Source organism: Mustela lutreola, chromosome 1 (assembly GCF_030435805.1).
Source record: "Mustela lutreola isolate mMusLut2 chromosome 1, mMusLut2.pri, whole genome shotgun sequence".
Classification (NCBI taxonomy): domain Eukaryota; kingdom Metazoa; phylum Chordata; class Mammalia; order Carnivora; family Mustelidae; genus Mustela; species Mustela lutreola.
The window spans coordinates 88,419,086-88,438,445 of record NC_081290.1 but is presented as its reverse complement, the minus strand read 5'-3'; the positions used below and the strand labels follow the sequence as shown (position 1 = coordinate 88,438,445).

At 36.6% G+C, this 19,360-nt stretch overlaps 1 protein-coding gene across 7 annotated transcripts in view; it reads left to right on the top strand.

The window, feature by feature from the left end:
- The first annotated feature begins 3,059 nt into the window (after positions 1-3,059).
- Positions 3,060-19,360, top strand: part of BLTP1 (bridge-like lipid transfer protein family member 1) — a 223,529-nt gene continuing 207,228 nt past the window's right edge. For 4 of the 7 annotated variants that reach the window (XM_059169027.1, XM_059169028.1, XM_059169029.1 and 1 more), the window contains exons 1-4: positions 3,060-3,298; positions 5,016-5,101; positions 11,014-11,082; positions 18,453-18,582. In XM_059169027.1, coding sequence (XP_059025010.1) covers positions 18,486-18,582 — 97 coding nt within the window. In that variant the 5' untranslated portion in view covers positions 3,060-3,298; positions 5,016-5,101; positions 11,014-11,082; positions 18,453-18,485. The remainder of the gene's footprint in view (positions 3,299-5,015; positions 5,102-11,013; positions 11,083-18,452; positions 18,583-19,360) is intronic. The other 3 variants (XM_059169032.1, XM_059169031.1, XM_059169030.1) reach the window with 1 other exon arrangement.

Genomic DNA, 19,360 nt, shown 5'->3' with positions numbered 1-19,360 from the left:
TAGACTCACTTGAGTTTCAAGCTCTGGTTCCATTTTCTAGCTTGTGTGACCTTGGGCAAGTTATTTAACTTTTATAAACTTCCTCATCCACAACTGGTATTTACATTATGGGTTTGTGCAAGTTAAATGAAATAGTATCCATAAGGCATTAGCCAAGTGCCCAGAACTTAACATATATTTAATTTTTAAAAAATTTTCTTAGCATAATGATGAGCATTTTTTCATGTGTCTGTTAGCCATTTGTATATTTTATTTGGAGAAATGTCTGTTCATGTCTTCTGCCCATTTTTTGACTTATTTGTTTTTTGGGGTATTGGGTTTGAGAAGTTCTTTATAGATCTTGGATATCAGCCCTTTTGCTGTAGTGTCATTTGCAAATATCTTCTCCCATTCTGTGGGTTGCCTCTTTGTTTTATTGACTGTTTTCTTTGCTGTGCAGAAGGCTTTTATCTTGGTAAAGTTCCAAAAATTCATTTTCACTTTTGTTTCCTTTTCCTTTGGAGACCTGTTTTGAAAGAAGTTGCTGTGGCTGATGTTGAAGAGGTTACTGCCTATGTTCTCCTCTAGGATTTTGATGGATTCGTGTCTCACATTGTGGTCTTTCATCCATTTGAGTTTATCTTTGTGTACGGTGTAAGTGAATGGTTGAGTTTCATTCTAATGTATATAGCTGTCCAATTTCTCCAGCACCATTTATTGAAGAGACAGTCTTTTTTCCATTGGATATTTTTTTCTGCTTTGTCAAAGATCCTTTGACCATAGAGTTGAGGGTCCATTTCTGGACTCTCTATTCCATTAGTCTATGTGTCTGTTTTTGTGCCAGTTCCATGCTGTCTTGGTGATCACAGCAAGTTGAAATCAAGCAACATGATGCCTTCAGTTTTGTTTTTCTTTTTCAACATTTCCTTGGTGATTTGGGGTCTTTTCTGGTTCCATGCAAATTTTAGGATTGTTTGTTCCAGCGCTTTGAAAAATGCTGATGGCATTTTGATTGGGAGGATGTTAAAAGTATAGATTATATGAGAACAATGAATCTTAGAACACTACATCATAAACTAATGACTCACTATATGGTGCCTAACTAACATAATAATATTTGTATTCTTGTAGAGTAAAATAAACTGTTACTTCTGAAAAAAAATTTCTTAGTATATATTTAGTTTTTGAAGGGCATTTCATTTTACTCTGCTGTAAAATATTTTCATGGTGAAAATATCAATGTAAATTTGGTTAAATTGGTAGCTACCTTTGTTGATTATTTTGAAAGTAACCCCTGTTTTTCTTAAATAATTGTTTCATTGCGACGAAAATTATGCCATTAGAGATCTACTCCTTTTATTTTATTTTTTAAAAGATTTTATTTATTTATTTGAGAAAGAGCACGCATGAGAGGTGAGAAAGTCAGAGGGAGAAGCAGACTCCCCATGGAGGTGCAAGTCCCATGGGGGACTCAATCCTGGGACTCTGAGATCATGACTTAAACCAAAGGCAGCTGCTTAATCAACTGAGCCACCCAGGCCCCCAGAGATCTATTCCTTTTAATCTCTTCCTTTCCTTTCTTCTGTCCTTCCCTTAGCTCCAGGGCAATTTAGTTCAGTTCAGTTTTCTATCTGAGGATTCTGAACCACATCTAGGTAATTTCTAGATTCCTAGAGAATTCATACTGGGACAGTTTTTCTCTTGGGCAAAATTGGTAGTTTGGCTGTGGCAAACCTGAATTCATATGGGGTCCTGGAGTCTTATAAGGGAACAAAGATTGAGAATGACTGGGATTCTTCCAGATTTCGAAAAAGACTATTGAAATTAATTTCTTTGCAGAGATGGAGAAATAAACTCTAAGGAGGTAATTCAAGTAAGGGTGGTAGGAGTGTCCTGGTAGAAGGTGGAAGTAACTAAAATAGGTGCATGTTTTTCTCTTTTTGGCTTTTATCCAGTCCTTTCATAACTCACTTCTGCTAGGGCCTCTATTTCCTTATATGCAATAAAGGTTAATATGGTATGTCATATGTTTAATCTTTTCTGGCTTTATTTTATATTTGGTTTCACATCTGTTTAAAGGTAAGAGTAAAACTCCCACTTGAAAATGTTAGGAGATATGGCACGGTACTTCAGCTCAGGAAGGAAGTCAGAAGGGAGGATAAGGTATACAGTAATGCTAAAGAGCGTGAACTTTGGTGCCACATTTCTTGGGTTCAACCCTAGCCTTCCAAGTTATTTAACCTCTCTGTACCTTAGTATTTAAGGTGCAGTTTGGCAAGGTATTTGACCTTCCTTTACCTTAGTTTTTAATTTATGAAATGGGAATAGAAGAGATAATGAGAGTACCTATCTCCCAGGATTTGGGGAGGATTAAAATGAATCAATAAAAAGTGCTTGAAACAGTGTCTGGGCCATGCTTAACACTCTCTTTGCTATTGCTTCCATATCACTGTGTGCATTTCTAGTTGTCCACATCTGTCCCGAGCAATCCCAAATCTTCCATAGAGCTAAGACTGTTATCCACTTTCCTCTTCTTATTACAAATTGTACATAAAAAATGCACAATATATCTGAGATAATTCTCGAACTCCAGAAAGTCGTTTGCCTTGGTTCACCCGCTAAAAAATATGAAGTCTTTCTCTTTAAAAATGGTGAGCATCAAACCACTTTTCATTAAAACAATAACAGACTCGATTGATTCAATATAGTTTCATTTCATTCAATACATACAATGTATTGATAAGGTCATAAAAGTATTACTCTCTATTCCTAGCGGATTCATTTCACTTCATAGCATTAGTCGGATTCTCCTTTTTGTCTGCGTTCTGTTCTTTTCTGTGCGTCTCTGTCTCCTGGCCTCAGGAAGGCGTTCACTGACGTTCCCTTCGCAGGAGAAGCGGGTGATTTTTTTCAAGCCAGCCCCAGACCTGAGCCTCAGGGCCCAGACTCCACCCCCAGCCCGGGAAGGTCTGGGGGAGGGAAGGAGAGAAAAGGAAAGGGGTGGGACGCCGCAGATTCTTGGGTGGGGCTTGGATGGCGTGCCGGCGTCGTGACGTGTGACGCACCAGTTGGCGCAGTCGCAGTGGCGCCTGGCCGTGGCTGGGACCCCTCCCATCCTTCTCCGCCCCTCTGCGTCAGTGGCTAGGGGCCCCTGGCAGCACCTGTGGCAGCTGGCCGGGGTGGCGGGGTTAGAGGGTCGTGGGCACCGGCAGAGCTTCGCGGGCCGGGTCCGGCTCGGCGCTGCTGCCACTGCGCGAGGCCTTTGGCGTCGCTCGGAGAGAGGCCGGAGCGGTTCCAGGCCGCCCCGGCGCTCGCCCAGGTGAGGGGACAGGGTCGGACTGGACAAGGGTTGGGGTGAGCAGCAGTTTTCCGTCATCTCTGGAACTCAGCCTGGTGGGAGACTGGAGGTTTGGCTTCATCGCTGCTGTCTGTTGCGGTGTCGACCCATTTCTTAGTTTCTGATACAGCACCGGGACCTGTAGACCTGGTGCAGGAGGTCAATGGGAAGGCCGGGAAGGGCTATCGTAGTCGGATTGCTGGGGGCGCGGACACCGGAGCGGCCTCTGTAGATGGTGATAAGGCGGGTGGGCGGCGCCCACTTGCTTGTGTGTGGACTCGGCGGGCGGGAAGGTCAGTGCACCTGCAGGCTCCGGCTTTAGCCCTTGGAGCGGCTCTGGGATGCTTCAGACCCGAGCTGCTTAACGTAGTTTCGATTGACCAAAGGCGGTGGAGCCTTAGAACTCCCCTTTCCAATTAAGGCGTGGGGTGTTTTGTACTCAGCATTGGCGCTTGCCGAGTCTGCAGTATGGAAGAGTACATTTCAGCGGAAACATCTTTGGTCAAAGGAAGGTGAAGGGATGTTGATTTTCCTTCCGCAGAGTATCGTGTCCCACCCACTCTCCCACACCTAACTCCGATTCCTATTGGCCTTAGTTTTGACAGTAGAAAGTTGGGGACGCTTGTTAAATGGAAAGAGTTCTTGTAAATTTCCTCCAAAAGGAAATCTTTTTTTTTTTTTAACTGTCCAGTTGTGTGAGTTAAGTTTCAACTGGTTTCATGTTGCTGCTTTCCCTCTCTGCATGGCATTGAAGCCTATTTATTCCAAATTAACCGTAAATATTAAATATAAAAATAGATGAATTAACCAGAATATTTATCTTATATAATTGTTGAGTGGTACATATTTCATATTCATGATATCTCATTTAATCATCGTAACATTCCTATCATGTAAAGCCTATTATAATTTCTTCACAGATAAACGCACAGGCCTAAAAATCAACTTGTCCAAAGTTAAGAGATGTGATTTAAACCAGCACTCTGACTCCAGTTTACAGTCCCTTAATCAGTATGCCTATCATCTCCCAAGTATCTTAAGAGTTTGCAAAGTAGTTTTCATTTGATGAAAAGTGTGCCAGTTGCTTGGAATAGGAAGGGAACTGAGGCATCATTCTTGACAGCAAGGACCCAACAGTTTGAGAGAACAACCTTTTCAAAGCCACACTTAGAGAGAGACAGAGAGAGAGAGAGAGAGTGTGTGTGCGTGTGTGTGTTTGTTTTAGTATTTTATTTATTTAGAGAGCGCATCTGGGGGTGTGGCAGAAGAGAGAACATCTCAAGCAGACTGAGTGTGGAGCCCAGTGGTGGGGCTGATCTCATGAGACTGAGATCCTGACCTGAGCCACAACCAAGAGTCAGATGGTTAACTGACTGAGCCACGCAGGTGCCCCTTGAGTATGTTTTAAAGGTAAGATTTAACCTCGACAACCCTCTAACTGCCCAAATCATGCTGTTTCCATGGGTGTGATGGTTTGGAAACGTTTAGAATGGTGTAGTTTGGAAACTGTGTTCTTATTCTAGATTTAAAAGTATTTCTTGTTTGGAAACTTTAAAGTAGGAAATGCAGTTTTGGAGTAACATTAACAACTTTCCACATGTGTGCATTCTCACGCATGTAATCAAATAATTTAACCTGAAATGGTGGAAATGCTGGTAAAGCTAGACTACCTTGTATATTGGTTAAATATTTTTTTCAGGTTTGTTAAGATGAAATGCTGCAGGTGGACCTTCTGAAGATCAGGAAGGAAGAAGAACAACATTGCAGACTCTGAAAAAAAATTGGGTAAATATCTTTGCTAAGTTTTAATTTTTTAAAAGATTTTATTTATTTATTTGTCAGAGAGAGAGGGAGAGCACAGGCAGGCAGAGTGGCAGGCAGAGGCAGAGGGAGAAGCAGGCTCCCTGTGGAGCAAGAAGCTGGTTGTGGGATTCCATCCCAAGATGCTGGGATCATGACCTGAGCCAAAGGCCGCTGTTTAACTGACTGAGCCACCCAGGCATCCCTTGGCTAAGTTTTTAAAAATCTAATTTTCAATTAAAGCTGTGATAGAAGAAATCTGACTTTGTGCTTCAGTTGTGTTTTAATTGGCTTAATTAATGGTGAAGGAGTGGGGGTTTGGAGGATGTATAACACGACTTGCCATTCATTTTACCTGGCTTTTGAATTGTTGATACCTGACTGACAATTAAAGCAGCTGGTTTTCCCTGGAGCAGATGATCTAAGAGAGAGCAAGGAGGAGGCTGTGATGCCATTTTTGACTTAGTTACACACCGTTACTTCTGTCATCCTCTTTTAGAACCATATCACTAAGTCCAGCCCACACTTGAGAGGGGAATTAATTAAGTTCAACCTCTTGAAGGGAAGAATATTAAAGAATTTTTGGACATTATAAAACTACCGTACATCTTTTATCAATTGTCAAATTCTTTAGGGTCAAAGAAGCTCTTTCAGAGTACAAAAATATAGCCTTTATGACTAGGTGAGAGAAAGTTCTAGAAAAGTGGGGAGATGGTTACTTTGGCTTACTTTATAATTTGCCCTTCTTTGCTGCTAATCAGGCTCCATAACTTGATGTGTTATCTCCTAAGGTTATTTTATTTTTTTTAAAGTGCTTGTTGACCTTTGATTTAATGGAGGATCCTTTTAGGAGAAAAAAATTTCATAGTGGAAAAAATATGAATTTTTTATAACAAAATATGAATTTTGGTAGCATTCTTATTAGCTTGTAAATGTCAAGTTGGGAGGAAGGAACTCATTTTTCATATAAAGAAACTGAGAACAAAGAGATAATTATTGAGGCCATGTCTTAACTGTATTTGTACTCAAGCTTCTCAATGCCATAGTTTCTCATCTGTAAAATGGGGAATTTTGAATGAGTAGTTATTTGTGATGATTAGATGAGTAAATACACAAAAAGTGTTTAGAACATTACCTAGCATATAGCAAGCATTGAATAAGTGTTATAGTCCTCATTATGGTAGCTATATTTTTATTATTTTTTAATACCATGGAATGAATATTTCAAAGAGTAGGAGAACATTGACCAAAATATTTAAAGTTTAAACTTTAGATTATTGATTTTATTGTACTTTGTCACTTTATATGTATATGTAAAGTGTATTTCTATCTATATCAATTTTTTTCCTATTCATATCCATTTAAAATGCTGTGTCTGATATCACCACTAGTATTGTATAGTCATATCCTCATAAAAGTCCCTGAAGCAGCTTGTTTTGTTGTTGTTTCATATACATGAAAGCTCACTTTCAGTTGTAGCAATTCTCAGCTCACAGAAATTGGCTACTAAATGGATCTTGTGGGCTCTTTGGGTAGCAACATGCTATTCAAAAATATTTTCTTTGTACTTGATATGATGAGAGTGTTGGTAAACACAGGTGGCCAGTTTCTTTCTCCTTCTCCCCACATCCAATGACCCTATTTTGTTGCGTAAGTAGTTTGAACATGTATTTGGGAGGGTTTTCTGACTGATGTGAGTAAGGTAGATGATAGAAGTTTGAGGGCCAGACAGGAAAATGGAAATAGTTTTATTACAAAAATCCTATAGAATTTTACTTTTTGATGCTTTTTACTGTTATACCTTCTGGTGTATTTTTAATCAAAATGAAAAGTGATATGTTGAATTCTTGATTAAAAGAATTAAAGAAAACTTGCAGAGTGTATTCACTAGTCAGTACAAAAAACAAAGACAAAACCCCATAACCAGTGTATGGGATGTAGAAGTTGGAGGATTAAACCTTTCACACAGCAGTTACTGTTGATCTCTTTGCATAACTGACCATATCAAGGAATATGTTGAAGGTAGTTATTAGTTCTGGTGGACTATTAAAAGTGGGTTATATTTAAAAATCATGGTTTCTTCTAGATTTGGAAGTTGAAGTCAGTTCTTTTTACCCTATTCATAGATATGTTTTCTGGAGATTTTTTAAAGAGATTCGTTTTGTTTCGCTTTTGCTTTTAATAAGTATTTAGGAAAATCAGCCTAAATTTCTGGTTATAGAAGTCAGGTTTTCTAAAGTGCAACATTTTTGTTGAATGATATGATTACATAGATGTTGAAAATACTTCCATGCATAGTATAAGGAACCATTTTTGTTGCATAGATTACGATGTTAAAAAGTGCATTTATTTAGTTTGCAGATTTGTAGTGTTTGGATTGTCACTCATCATATCTAAATATTTCTTTAGCAACAGTTTGCCTGTTGACTATTGTCTTTTGGTATATAATCTGCTTCTAAGAAACATGCTCACTGGTATTTGTAGAACTGTATTATTCATATTGACTTAATACTTTTTGATTGTTATTTATGCCAACTAATTATAAAATTCTGTTATTTAGATAAATACATATATTTTTTCTTGTATATTGTAAGGAATGAGGTGCAGTTTAGTCATTGTTTATTGGTATGCATTTTATTTTTTAATTTTTTATTTTTTTAGCTTTCACCTTTTTTGTTGAGCTCAATTTCTTTAAAAGAACATTAATAACAGGTTAGCTATCACTTTTGTAATGTGTTTCTTGTCAAGTACTGTACTGTGAGTTTTATGTTTGCTTTGTGTTTTTAGTGCCTTTAGCATCTCTTCAAGAAAGAGATGGCCATGTGGAAACAGGCTCTGAGATGTAGTAACTTACTCAAGCTATATCATGGCTAAGGAAGGAATTAAAGGGATAGAGTCAGCTTTCCATTTCAAATCTGGCTTTAAAGACTACTCTAGTTCTAGGGTACCAGATGATTTCTGTTATTTCTGGTAGAATGTTATTTTACCACTTAATTCTGTTGGATTTTAGAGTTAGTTATTAATGAATTGTGTTTGTTGCACATAGAATTCTGGGACTAGAAGGGACCTGGAGTGACTCTTTTTAGGTAGAGAGGAGTTTTTGGATTTCTGGTTTGTCACAAGAGGATAATTATTTATCTTGTTTGTTTAAATGAACAGAATAGGACATTATATATTTTTGTTTGATGTGTACAAAGTTGCTACCCTGACCAAAAGTGTTAAGGAAATTAAGTTTGCTTTTGTTGTCCACTATCTCCTTTTTAAGATTTCCCCCATCTTCAGGAATCTTGGGCCTTTTGGGATACCCTTGGATGCTGCTTGTTAGTGAGAAAAGCAATCCAGTGAGTTAATTTACACTAATAACATTTGGTAATAATTAATGGTAGCTATTACTGAGATGCTTTATTTTGGATTTTAAGAGCGATTATTGGTTACTACTCCATTTAAAGGAAAAGATGGTATAATTTTAGGCCTTGTATCCTGATGGGTAAAATTTTTTAGGCAGACAAGGCTTTCCAAATCTCTATATGGTTAATGGATAATAACAGTCTTTTTACTACATTCCATTACTATCTTATAATGTAAAATTTACATATATATGTGAGATGTCTAATTGCAGTAGGTACTTCTCTATTTGTGTTTGTGTGCTCTATTTCTGTAGCATCATGGGGTTGGAAGGAACATCACAAAGTCATTTGTTTCAGGCCCTTTATCTTTAGATTGGTGAGTGGTCAGTGTTCTGTATGAATAGCTCAGATGTTCTAATCATTCTTGAAACTTCATTTTGGATAAAAATGTTGTGATCTGATTTATGTTTTACTTTTGTTTTGGGATGTCATTATGCCATAGTAGAGATAGATAGTCTTTTGTGTTGGTATTTACTGAGACATTTAGGTCAATTACCTGGCTTCTTAATTGTAAGGAGGACATAAATGTTTTTGAAATGGACAACTTTACAAAAGTATCTTAAGATAATTGTTACGTATGAGCAGAAACCAAAGAGTAGCTGAAAAACGTAAGTATATTTTTTTATGACAGTTGATGTAGATGAGTAAAATTTGACCCAAGGGCAAGTGATGCAAAAGTATGTGTAAAGTGCATACTTTCCAGAATTTCTAGTATACAAAGTGCTGCTATGTTCTAATAGGTGTTATAAATGTGATTTTCCAACTCTTAAAACCCATGAAATTTCTTTTATAGAAAAAAAAACTAATTAAATCCAAAGAACTTTAACATAGTGATCTAAAGATATGTGAATACCTTTTTAGCCAAAGCATTGTGCCTTCATTGCTGTGTGAGAAATTTGAGAATGATTAAAACTTTTTATATTTGGCATTGAGTTATTAAAAAGTTGAATATCCTCTTCTTAAACTCAAGCAAATGAAAACCAGATTTTCTTGAGAATGAAAAAGATCATTTAGTAATCTCTTTGGCCTTGGGTACATTGGGAATACTCACTTATTTTTGGCAATAGTGCATAATTATGTACTTTTAATTTTTTTAATCTTGGTATTATTTTTTGAAGATTCTATTTACTCATTTGACAGAAAGACAGCTAGGGAGGGAACACAAGCAGGGTGAGAGAGAAGCAGGCTCCTAGCTGAGCAGGGAGCCAGATGCAGGCCTCAATCCCAGGACCTTGGGATCATGACGTGAGCTGAAGGTAGATGCCTAACTACTGAGCCACCCAGGTGTCCCTATGTACTTTTTATTTCATTCATTTCTGAAACAAGTATTCAGGGACTGCTGTATACAGGAAGTTGGTTGGATATGGCACTTAAATGAATAGGGCAAACTCATCCTTAACAACAGCTGCCTAGTTGGGGGACAGACTTCTAAAATGATAATTACAATATGATATGCTAAGATACAGGTAATCATTCAAACAGCCTTTCTTTACCATTTTCTATATTGCCAGATATCCTACTGAAGATATTGTGACTCTTCCAAATCTTAAACTTAATACTGAGAAATCCTTAGCTATATTGTAGAATTTTTTTTTTTTTTTTAAAGATTTTGTTAGAGAGAGAGTGAGAGAGAGAGCACAAGCTGGGGTGAGGGGTGGGCAGGGGCAGTGGGAGGGAGAAGCACACTCTTTGCTGAGCAGGGAGCCCAATGCCAGGCTCAATTCCAGGACCCTGGGATCATGACCTGAGCTAAAGGGAGATGCTTAACTGACTAAACCACCTAGGCGCCCTCAAAGATTTTATTTTTATTTATTTGAGAGAGAGAGTGAGAAACAGAGAAAGAGAGAGAGAGAGAGAGAGATCAGGAGCAGGGGGAGGGGTAGAGGGAGAAGCGGACTCCCCACTTGAGCAGGGAGTCTGATGGGGGCCTGGATCCCAGGACCCTGGGATGGTGACCTGAGCCAGGGGCAGATGCTTAACCGAGCCACCTAGGTGTCTGCTGTATTGTAGAATTTTTAAGCTCATATTTACTGAATGAACAGCAGAAAAATAGCTCTACATTATCATGCAACTGTCTTAAGTATATTGCTCCAAAAAATCAAAATCAAATATATACTTTCCCTTGACAGTTCCAGGGAAAGCTCTGGTTCTTCATAACTAGGTCTTCTCACATTATAGGTAATACTATACAGACTTATTCCTGCTTAAACCTGATATAGGTTTAAAACCTTCTTTTTGAAATCTTGTGTCAAGTTATGGGGTGATACCTCTTTTAGAGGAGTCATGCAGCCCTGGAAGAAGGTAAACCAGTGCAGCGAGGTTTTCTTGAGAAGCTGTGGGCAAGTGCACAGATCTTCCAGTTCCCCCCATTCCCCTTTTCTGAGGTAATCAAATAATTATGGCTGAGGTAGAGTGGAGTTGGGGGACACAGGGGTAAGCTGTGGGGATGAAGGTTCTCTCATCCATATTTCCTTTTGCCTACCACCCTAGGGCCATTCTTCTGACAGCTGTTATAAACACAAATTAAAGACGGAGAAAAATAGAAGAGGAACAGGAACTGTAAGTAATGGGATTAGAGCCAAAAAACTGGGAGTAATATATAAATTAAAAAAGAAAACAGAAAAAATGGAATGAAATAGAAGATGTTTTAGATAAATATGGATTTGACTTTTTCAAGAATATATAGAAGCCATCAGATTCGCTCATCTTTCTGTCACCAAATCTCTCTATATCTGGGTCTTTCTTTTCCTCTTTCTTCTTGTTCAGATAAAGGAAATGTTTCTCTTTCTGCCAAACCCAATTCCAAAACCTGGTGTATATGTGCCCTGAATTAAAGCAAAATTTTAAAAAATACTAAATATTTAATACCGTGTCCTTTAAATTGTATGATTTCATGATCTCTTTAAAGTACAGAATCGGGGTGCCTGGGTGGCTCAGTGGGTTAAAGTACAGAATCTTTTTTCATGTAAAAGAAAACTGTCCTTAGATTTAATAGGACTGGTAACAACAACAATAACAAAAAAATAGTGCTTTAGTTTGGGTATCGTCAGAAACAAAACCTGGGTAAGGATTCAAGTAAAGTTAGTTTACTTGGAAGTGATCATAGGAAACACTGGTAGGGGAAGAGGAAGTAAGAAAGGAAAGGGACTGAAGTCAATAAAGGGCATTATCCTAGCAGTTAGTGCTATGGGCATCTGGAACTCATTGCCATTGGTAAACTCTCAGAGACCAAATGAAATACTTCTCTGAGTTATCCCAAACTAAGAGCAAGGAAGCTGTAGGTGTTCATCTAACACTTTACTAGCCATCATTGACATTAACTCTGGCATTTCTGGCTTGTCCTGATTATAAGCTGAGATGTTTCTGCAGTCCAAAAGCAATCCTCAGTAAGATGTTACAGGTGTTTATAAAATGAGCATTCTTGTATAGAGGTAAATGCCAGCAGTATCTGGGTGTGATGCTAACGCATTGGTTGCTATTAACAAATATTTATACAGTGTATTATTTACTATGGGCTGGTGATATTCTAAATGCTTTACATTTATGAATTCATCAATTCTCACTATTCAGCTCTATGACGTAGGTACTGTTAGTATTCTTGTTTTACAGATGGGTAAATAGAACATGCAGAGGTTAGGTAACTTGCCTGTGGTGACACAACTATAGTGTTAGGACTATTAGTTCTAACTTACATAGTCTAGTACAGAATCTATGCTCTTAATCCATATAATGGCCTGTTTTTGAAACAATACAATCTGAAGCAAAAAGCTTGTACTGCAGCTCATGACCCTGAAGTCAAAACCTGAGCTGAGACCAAGAGTTGGATGCTTAATTGACTGAGTCACCCAGGCACATTCCCCCTCTCCCCCACCTTATTTTTTTTAAGGATTTATTTATTTATTTGAGAGAGAGAGCACATAAGCTCATGAACAATGGGGGTTGGGGGAGGAGAGGGAGAGGGACAAACAGACTGTGCTGAGCAGAGCCCATGGGGCACAGTCCCAGGACTCTGAGATCATGACCTGAGCCAGAATGAAGAGTTAGACGCTTAACTCATTGAGCCACCCAGGTGCCCCTTTTTTAGGCTCTTTGATTCTGTTTTTCTTTGATAACTGTCTCCTCCTTCTCCCTTACCCAATCTCTTTCCATTTAGTGTTCTTTACCTCTTTCATTGATGGCAGCTTACCAGCTGCCCCTTTCTAGAACAGTATAGCTATTCTTCCTTCCATTTTTATACTTGAGGCTATCAAATCAAATAATTCTATCAAAGGTATTAACTGATTTTTCTGATGTTGTGATGAAGTTTGAGTTTGACATTGGTCAGTATTTGCATTTTAATTTTTTAACAAGATAAGCATTTAAGAACTGAAGAAAGATATGATGGTAGAATGACAGATGACTAAGGTTTTTTTGAGTTGGGAGACATCTATTTCTTGGCCATATTTGTGAGGACAGGCCATGAGATACATGCTTGGGTAAGAAAAACCTCTTTCTAACCTGTCATTTTCTGTCTTCCAGCCACCACTTTCCCTTTTTCTTTTTAAATTATGGAAGTATTATATGCCAATTCTAAAACATTTAAACACTAAGTATCAAGAGTAAAAGTTAAAGTCCTGCTTCACTGATTCTTTTCCTTCCCCCCAAATCTTTCTCACTGTTCTCTCTAGAGGTAACCACCCTGGCTTTGCTAGTGTTTTTGCAGATTAGAAAAGTGTACATGCATGCACAAACACTTCATGTATGTGCACATATATATGTATATGTGTGTATATAGGATGTATACATATAACATACATAATAGTCTTTTCTTTTAAACATAAGTGAAATACTATACATTTTGTTTCTCAGTTTGCTTTTTCCCTGCAAACATTACATATATTCTGGACATTTCTCTTTATTGGCCCATATAGAGTCACCTCATTCTTTTAGAAAGGTTGCATATTATTTCCCACTAAAATATACCATAATTTATTTAACTTTTTTCCTATTAATTGACATTTTTTCCAAATTTCCAGTATACTCTATAATGTTGCAGTGATTGTCCTTGAAAAATTCTTATTGTGGCTGAGGATTTCTGAGAAAGTCCTAGAAATGATATGTCCAAGTTAAAGCATACACATTTTTGTAGTATCTGATAAATTATTCTTCCCAAAGATAGTTTATGTCTATCAACTGCATATGAGTGCCCATTTTCCCACATTTTTGCCAACATAGTTGTTTGCAGTCTTTCTCATTTTCACTTAATATGACTACTGGGTGATAAATGGTGATTGCTCCCATTTCTAGTGATATTATCCACCTTTGTAAATTGACTATATATTTTGCTTATTTTTTCACATTATTAAAAATATTAAGATATATTATTAAAAATTACTATATTTTAATATACTTATAATATATATTTATATTTATTTCTATGTAAATATATATATGTTACATTTACTAGATTATTAAAATACTAAAATATATTAAAATATTATTCCTATTTTTTGGTACTGATTTGTAGGATGGCCTCTATTTTTGAAGGTCCAAATTAATATTTGGAATTCTGTCTCTAAAAGTGTTAATGCAAGTATTAGATGTTTGATAACTTTATTTTTTTTATGCCTGTGAGACAGAAATAAAACAGTGTGAATCTAGTATTTGAAAAGATTTCACAGGTAATTCATTTTGAAAAGTAATCTTGGAAAGGTATTTTGTAAACTGGGATAGTTGTGGTTGTATTAAATTAGGAACTTTGATAAATCTCCGGTTTGTGCATATTTGCTTGAACCATTTCACATTTTCATGCTTTTCTATGTATGTCACTAAAATAATAATTGTCACAATTGCTATTCGAATGTGGACAGCAGTTTTGAAGTAAATATGATGGAAAAATGAAAAATATTCAGGAAAAATGAAAAGAATGTAGATGAATCATAAAAATATTGAGAGAACTTGCATTGAAACATGTAGATCAGTGTTATTTTTCTTATGTACCAGATAAAAATACCATTTAAAATGATGTTACATTGAACACAGTGGCTGTGTTCAAGGTACTGTCACTGGTATTGTTGATACAAAGATGAATAAAATAATCTTTATTGGTCATAATCTATCAGAAGAGAGAGACAAGATGGATTAGGTTCAGGTTATGCATCTTTGGTGGTAATATCATAGAAGTGAGGCTATGTTCTTCTGTTAAGATGGTAGCTACATTTGCGGTAAGTGAGCATAGCATAATGCCTGGACAAATTGAGCCACTGTGTTGTACATCTGAAGTGAAAGTAACATTGTATGTCAACTATAATCAAATAAATTAAGAAAAGGAGTGCACAGTTCTGATTTATCTTAATATTGATGGTGTTTACTTTCTTTGAACCTTAATTAAATTTCACAAAGTTCCTGTTTCCCCCTTTGTCATTAATAATTATTTTGAGGGGAGTTATTTTGAAGTGATATGAGAATCCTGTTGCTTATCAAAATTTAATTGATTATATTGGTAGGGACGCATAGATTCTTTTTATTAAATGGGTTGTAATCGAGTACTAGTATTTATTTTGATACTTAAATTGCCCAGGTTTTGCCACGGGGAGCCTCTTCAAGCTTGTTTCTTTGTCCTTTTGACATGTTCCCATCATTCAGGTATTTCTTTACCTTCTGGAAAACACAAGCTCATCTTGACTTTCCTTGCCCTATTTGTGGAATCAGCCATTTCTTCAAGGAGCCCTGTTTCCTCTTGATAGAAAATGTTTTTAGGAGCAAAGTTCTCTGTTCATTTTAATTTTGGTGCTGCTCCCAGACCCTTTAATGAGCACATGTATATACATACATACTCATGTTTGTAGCCACATTTATTTCTATATCCACCTATATTGAAAACTATAACTCTAGTTCGTATCAAACACCATTGGATTAATTTTGATGTTCTTCATTTATGTATCCTTCAACAGTGAGAAAACTGGCTTTTATTATCCTTAACATATTTTCTTAATTTATCCCCTCCTCCATAGCCTGCAAGAGCTGTTTCCTAGGTGTGTGCCATCCTTATCTTGCTCCCACATCAACACTACTCCAGATTGCCCTTCTGCATGGAAGCACTATTTATTTCTTTGGGGTCTGATGCTTTTCTCTTGGGTTCTAATGCCCTGCATCTGGCAACCTGCCTGCTCAGGCTCCAACATTTTAAGCTGATCTCTTTCTTCAGCTTCCTCTCCCAACCACTGATACTCTCTTCCTTCCACTTAGACTCTAGCACCCTGTGCCTGACCTCTTCCCTACAAGTATGGTCTCCTCATCCTGCTATGGTTTTGATGTCCTCAAAAACTGCCACTGTTTCCCTAGCCTCTTCATCACACAATTAGATACTTAATATTATTGGGCTCTGACATCCCCCTATGCCACTGAGACTCCTGTCCATCTTTTCCCCAAATGCAGATGCCTACCTTACTGTGCTTTACCTTGCGGATTTTAGACTGAACCATTGAGGGAAAGAAAACAACCAATTTGTTAATCCATCAATTGCTCCATGAAAAATATGCAGTAGAGACCTCTCCATTAAGGAATTCGTGGTGTACCATGTAAACAGTGTGGTTAAGCATGCAGCCCCAGTTCAGTCTGGATTCTCTATATCCATGTGGCTTTGACTTACTTCCTTTTCATCAGAATGTCTGCTTCTTACCCAGGACTTTTATTAAGTCTTAGCCTTTACTTCAGTACTTAATCAATGCGTTGTTTTAACTATTGAGCCTTTATCTGTTGATTTCTCTTAAAGCTTTTGCATTAACTAATAACTGGAAAAGCTTTGATTAAATCTGTGTGATACTGCCATTTTCTGTCTTTGCAACCTGAACACCCTCTTTCTCATTCTCCTTGGCTGTGGTTCTTATAGTAGTTAGTGGTAGAGATTTTGAATGAGATCTTTAGATCCTCTTGGTAGATAGATCATTCTCCCTTAGATTTGATTCAAAACAGATCAGCTTTTTATATAGAAACCTGAATACCAGGATACATCCCTCATGAAACATCCCCAGGAGTTAGTAGGTGATCTTTTCATCAGCAGTGGTGTGGTGATGTATTATAAAATCCTAACAGTAAATATGAAGTAGGCACAGATATTACTTTGTAACATATAAGCTATTAATTTTAGTTTTGAATATAAGCCTTTCCAGTGTTTTCTTCCTCTTAAAATTTATATATATATATATTTTTTTTTAGTTTAAAACAAAAAAGGAAGAAGGAAAGAGAAGTTCATGTTGTAAAGTTAGCCCCCAAATTTTAAGTTGCCAGTTGGTAGATTTTTCAAAGCTTTGAACAGCGTGAGAACACCTTTTTCTAGTTTTGAGATATAAATGACAAATATTATATTAAGGGTATAACCTGATTGATATGAATATATATTGCAAAATGACTACCATAGTAACCACCATCACCGCACATACTTAATAACTTTTTTTTATCTTGTGATAAGAACTTTTAAGATCTTTGCTCTTAGCAACTTTCAAATATATAATACAGTATTGTTAACTATAGTCACCATAGTGTACATTATATCTCCAGAAGTTATAGCTGGAAGTTTGTACTTTTTTACCACCTTCACTCATTTTCCCTACCTCCCCACCTGGGGTCACTACTAAGCTGTTACACACTGTGAGAACATTTTTTTACTCATTTTCTAAAGTGTAGGGAAAAAAAGTTTATTGAAAAATGAAAACATTTGAAAATTGTTTTCTAGTTCTTTTACCCTCAGGTTTCCCTAACACTAATAAACCTTTTGTTGTTGAGCTTTTTTTTTTTTCTTTTTTTTTTAATGAGGTGTTTAACTTGCCTTTGAATTGCTAACATTTCAACAATTTAGAAATATGAAACATTGTAATCTGGCAATGTTGTCTAATCCAGTTTTTAAACTTGTTTTGTGATCTCTGAAGCTAGGACTCTGGTGAGTAGGGAACATTTTTAGGAAGTTGATAAGTCAGCTGTACTGAATTTCAACTAGAAAGTTGTCCTTACTTATTCTTCCTGTTTTAAAATCTGTTTTTCTTGTTTTCTATAAACTCACCTATGCTATTTGGCCTTAAATAATCATTAACCATGTCACTCTCTTTGTGATTAAGGCTAGTTTTTGTCGTCGTTGTTATTTTTTTTGTATTGTTTTTACCTTTTTCCTGATTTATCATGATAATTTTGTTATAGTTAATTCTGTATTAACATGAGGGATAATTTTTAACAGAGGGATACTTTTCTTGTTTCTTTGATCATAAAATAAGAACTTTTATTCCTTTTTACTCATTTTCAGTTCATCTAACTCTCAATACATCTAAATATTCATACTTGTCCTGCTGAAGTGCATACACACACACACACACACACACACACACACATTCTTCACATGTCTGGTCACAGTTTGATAATTTTTGTAATTCATCCTGAGTGTCTTATAGGAGTAGATCTGCTTCCTGACCAAACTCTACTCAGAGTGAATCCAAAGTAGGAAGGTTGTTTCCCCATGAAACAATGGGAAATACAGAGCTGATGGAAGTTAAGAGGTATTAATATATAAATACATTTAGTGTTAGCTTTTGAGACAAGTGTAGATGAATTTGTCTAATGTAGATCATTAATACTTCTTATTGTTGAGATAAATATATTTGATTAGATTTAGTCATTATGTACCTCATATTTGGAGTATAGTAACTGAACCCAAGTCTCTGCTTATTCTTAGAGTGGTGAAATCAGGACACTAAAAATGTGATAACATTGTCTTACATTTTATATAGAAATGTGGATGTGCTTTGTTGCTGTTTGTTGTATATTTTTCATTCTTACTGAAGGAACTGGAATGGGGTTTGATGAATTTTCACTTTTATTAAATTCATCTTTTTTCCCCTTTACATATTTTTCATTTCAGTTTAATAAATCTCTGATTCTAAAGCTAACTTTTGAACTCTTAGGCCTTTAGATGCTGCTCTGGAAAAACTTCAGTAATGGATCAAAGGAAGAATGAGAGTATTGTCCCTAGTATTACTCAATTAGAAGATTTTCTTACAGAACACAACTCCAATGTTGTTTGGCTCCTTGTTGGTAAGTAGAATATATTTTCTTATACTTTATTATTTATCATGTATGGATTAACAACTGCCAAATTTTAAGCTATAGTTAGCTGAAGTTGAAATGCTTACAATACCATTGGTTTATTTTCAAATATTTAAAAATTTAAAATAAGGTTTTAATCTATATTTCTGTGAATATTTGCTCTGGCAAATGCTCTGGAGGGCTGTTTTTCTTAGGCTGCCTCGTCTGACTTAGGGGAGGTGGGAGGAGAAGAAAGACATTGCACTTAGCTTATCTTTCCTGTCTCAAGTGCACTCCTTCACTGCCTCCCATCTCAACACACACACACACACACACACACACACACACACACACATTTGTTTTATTTTAAAAGTAATAAATCCCCATTTATATGATAAATATATTTTATAGCAAAATAGAATATATATGCCTAATTAATGTCATCTTTTTACTTGCTCTTTATAAGCTTGACTTTGGGCTCTGCCAGTAAAAATTTCTTTTTGTCTAATATTCCAGCAGTTTTCTAGGCTCATAGAAAGAATACAAAACAGTGTATAAATCAGTGGCAAAAAAAGCAGGGGGAGATATGAGTGAATAAATGAATGTGAACAAATAATGGGGGAAATACAAAATACTAATCAAGAAAGGGAGAGGGGCACCTGGGTGGCTCAGTGATTAAGCATCTGTCTTTGGCTCAGGTCATGATCCTGTGATCAAGCTTTACATCCGGCTCCCCACTCAGTAGGAAGCCTGCTTCTCCCTGTCCCATTCCCCCTGCTTATATTCC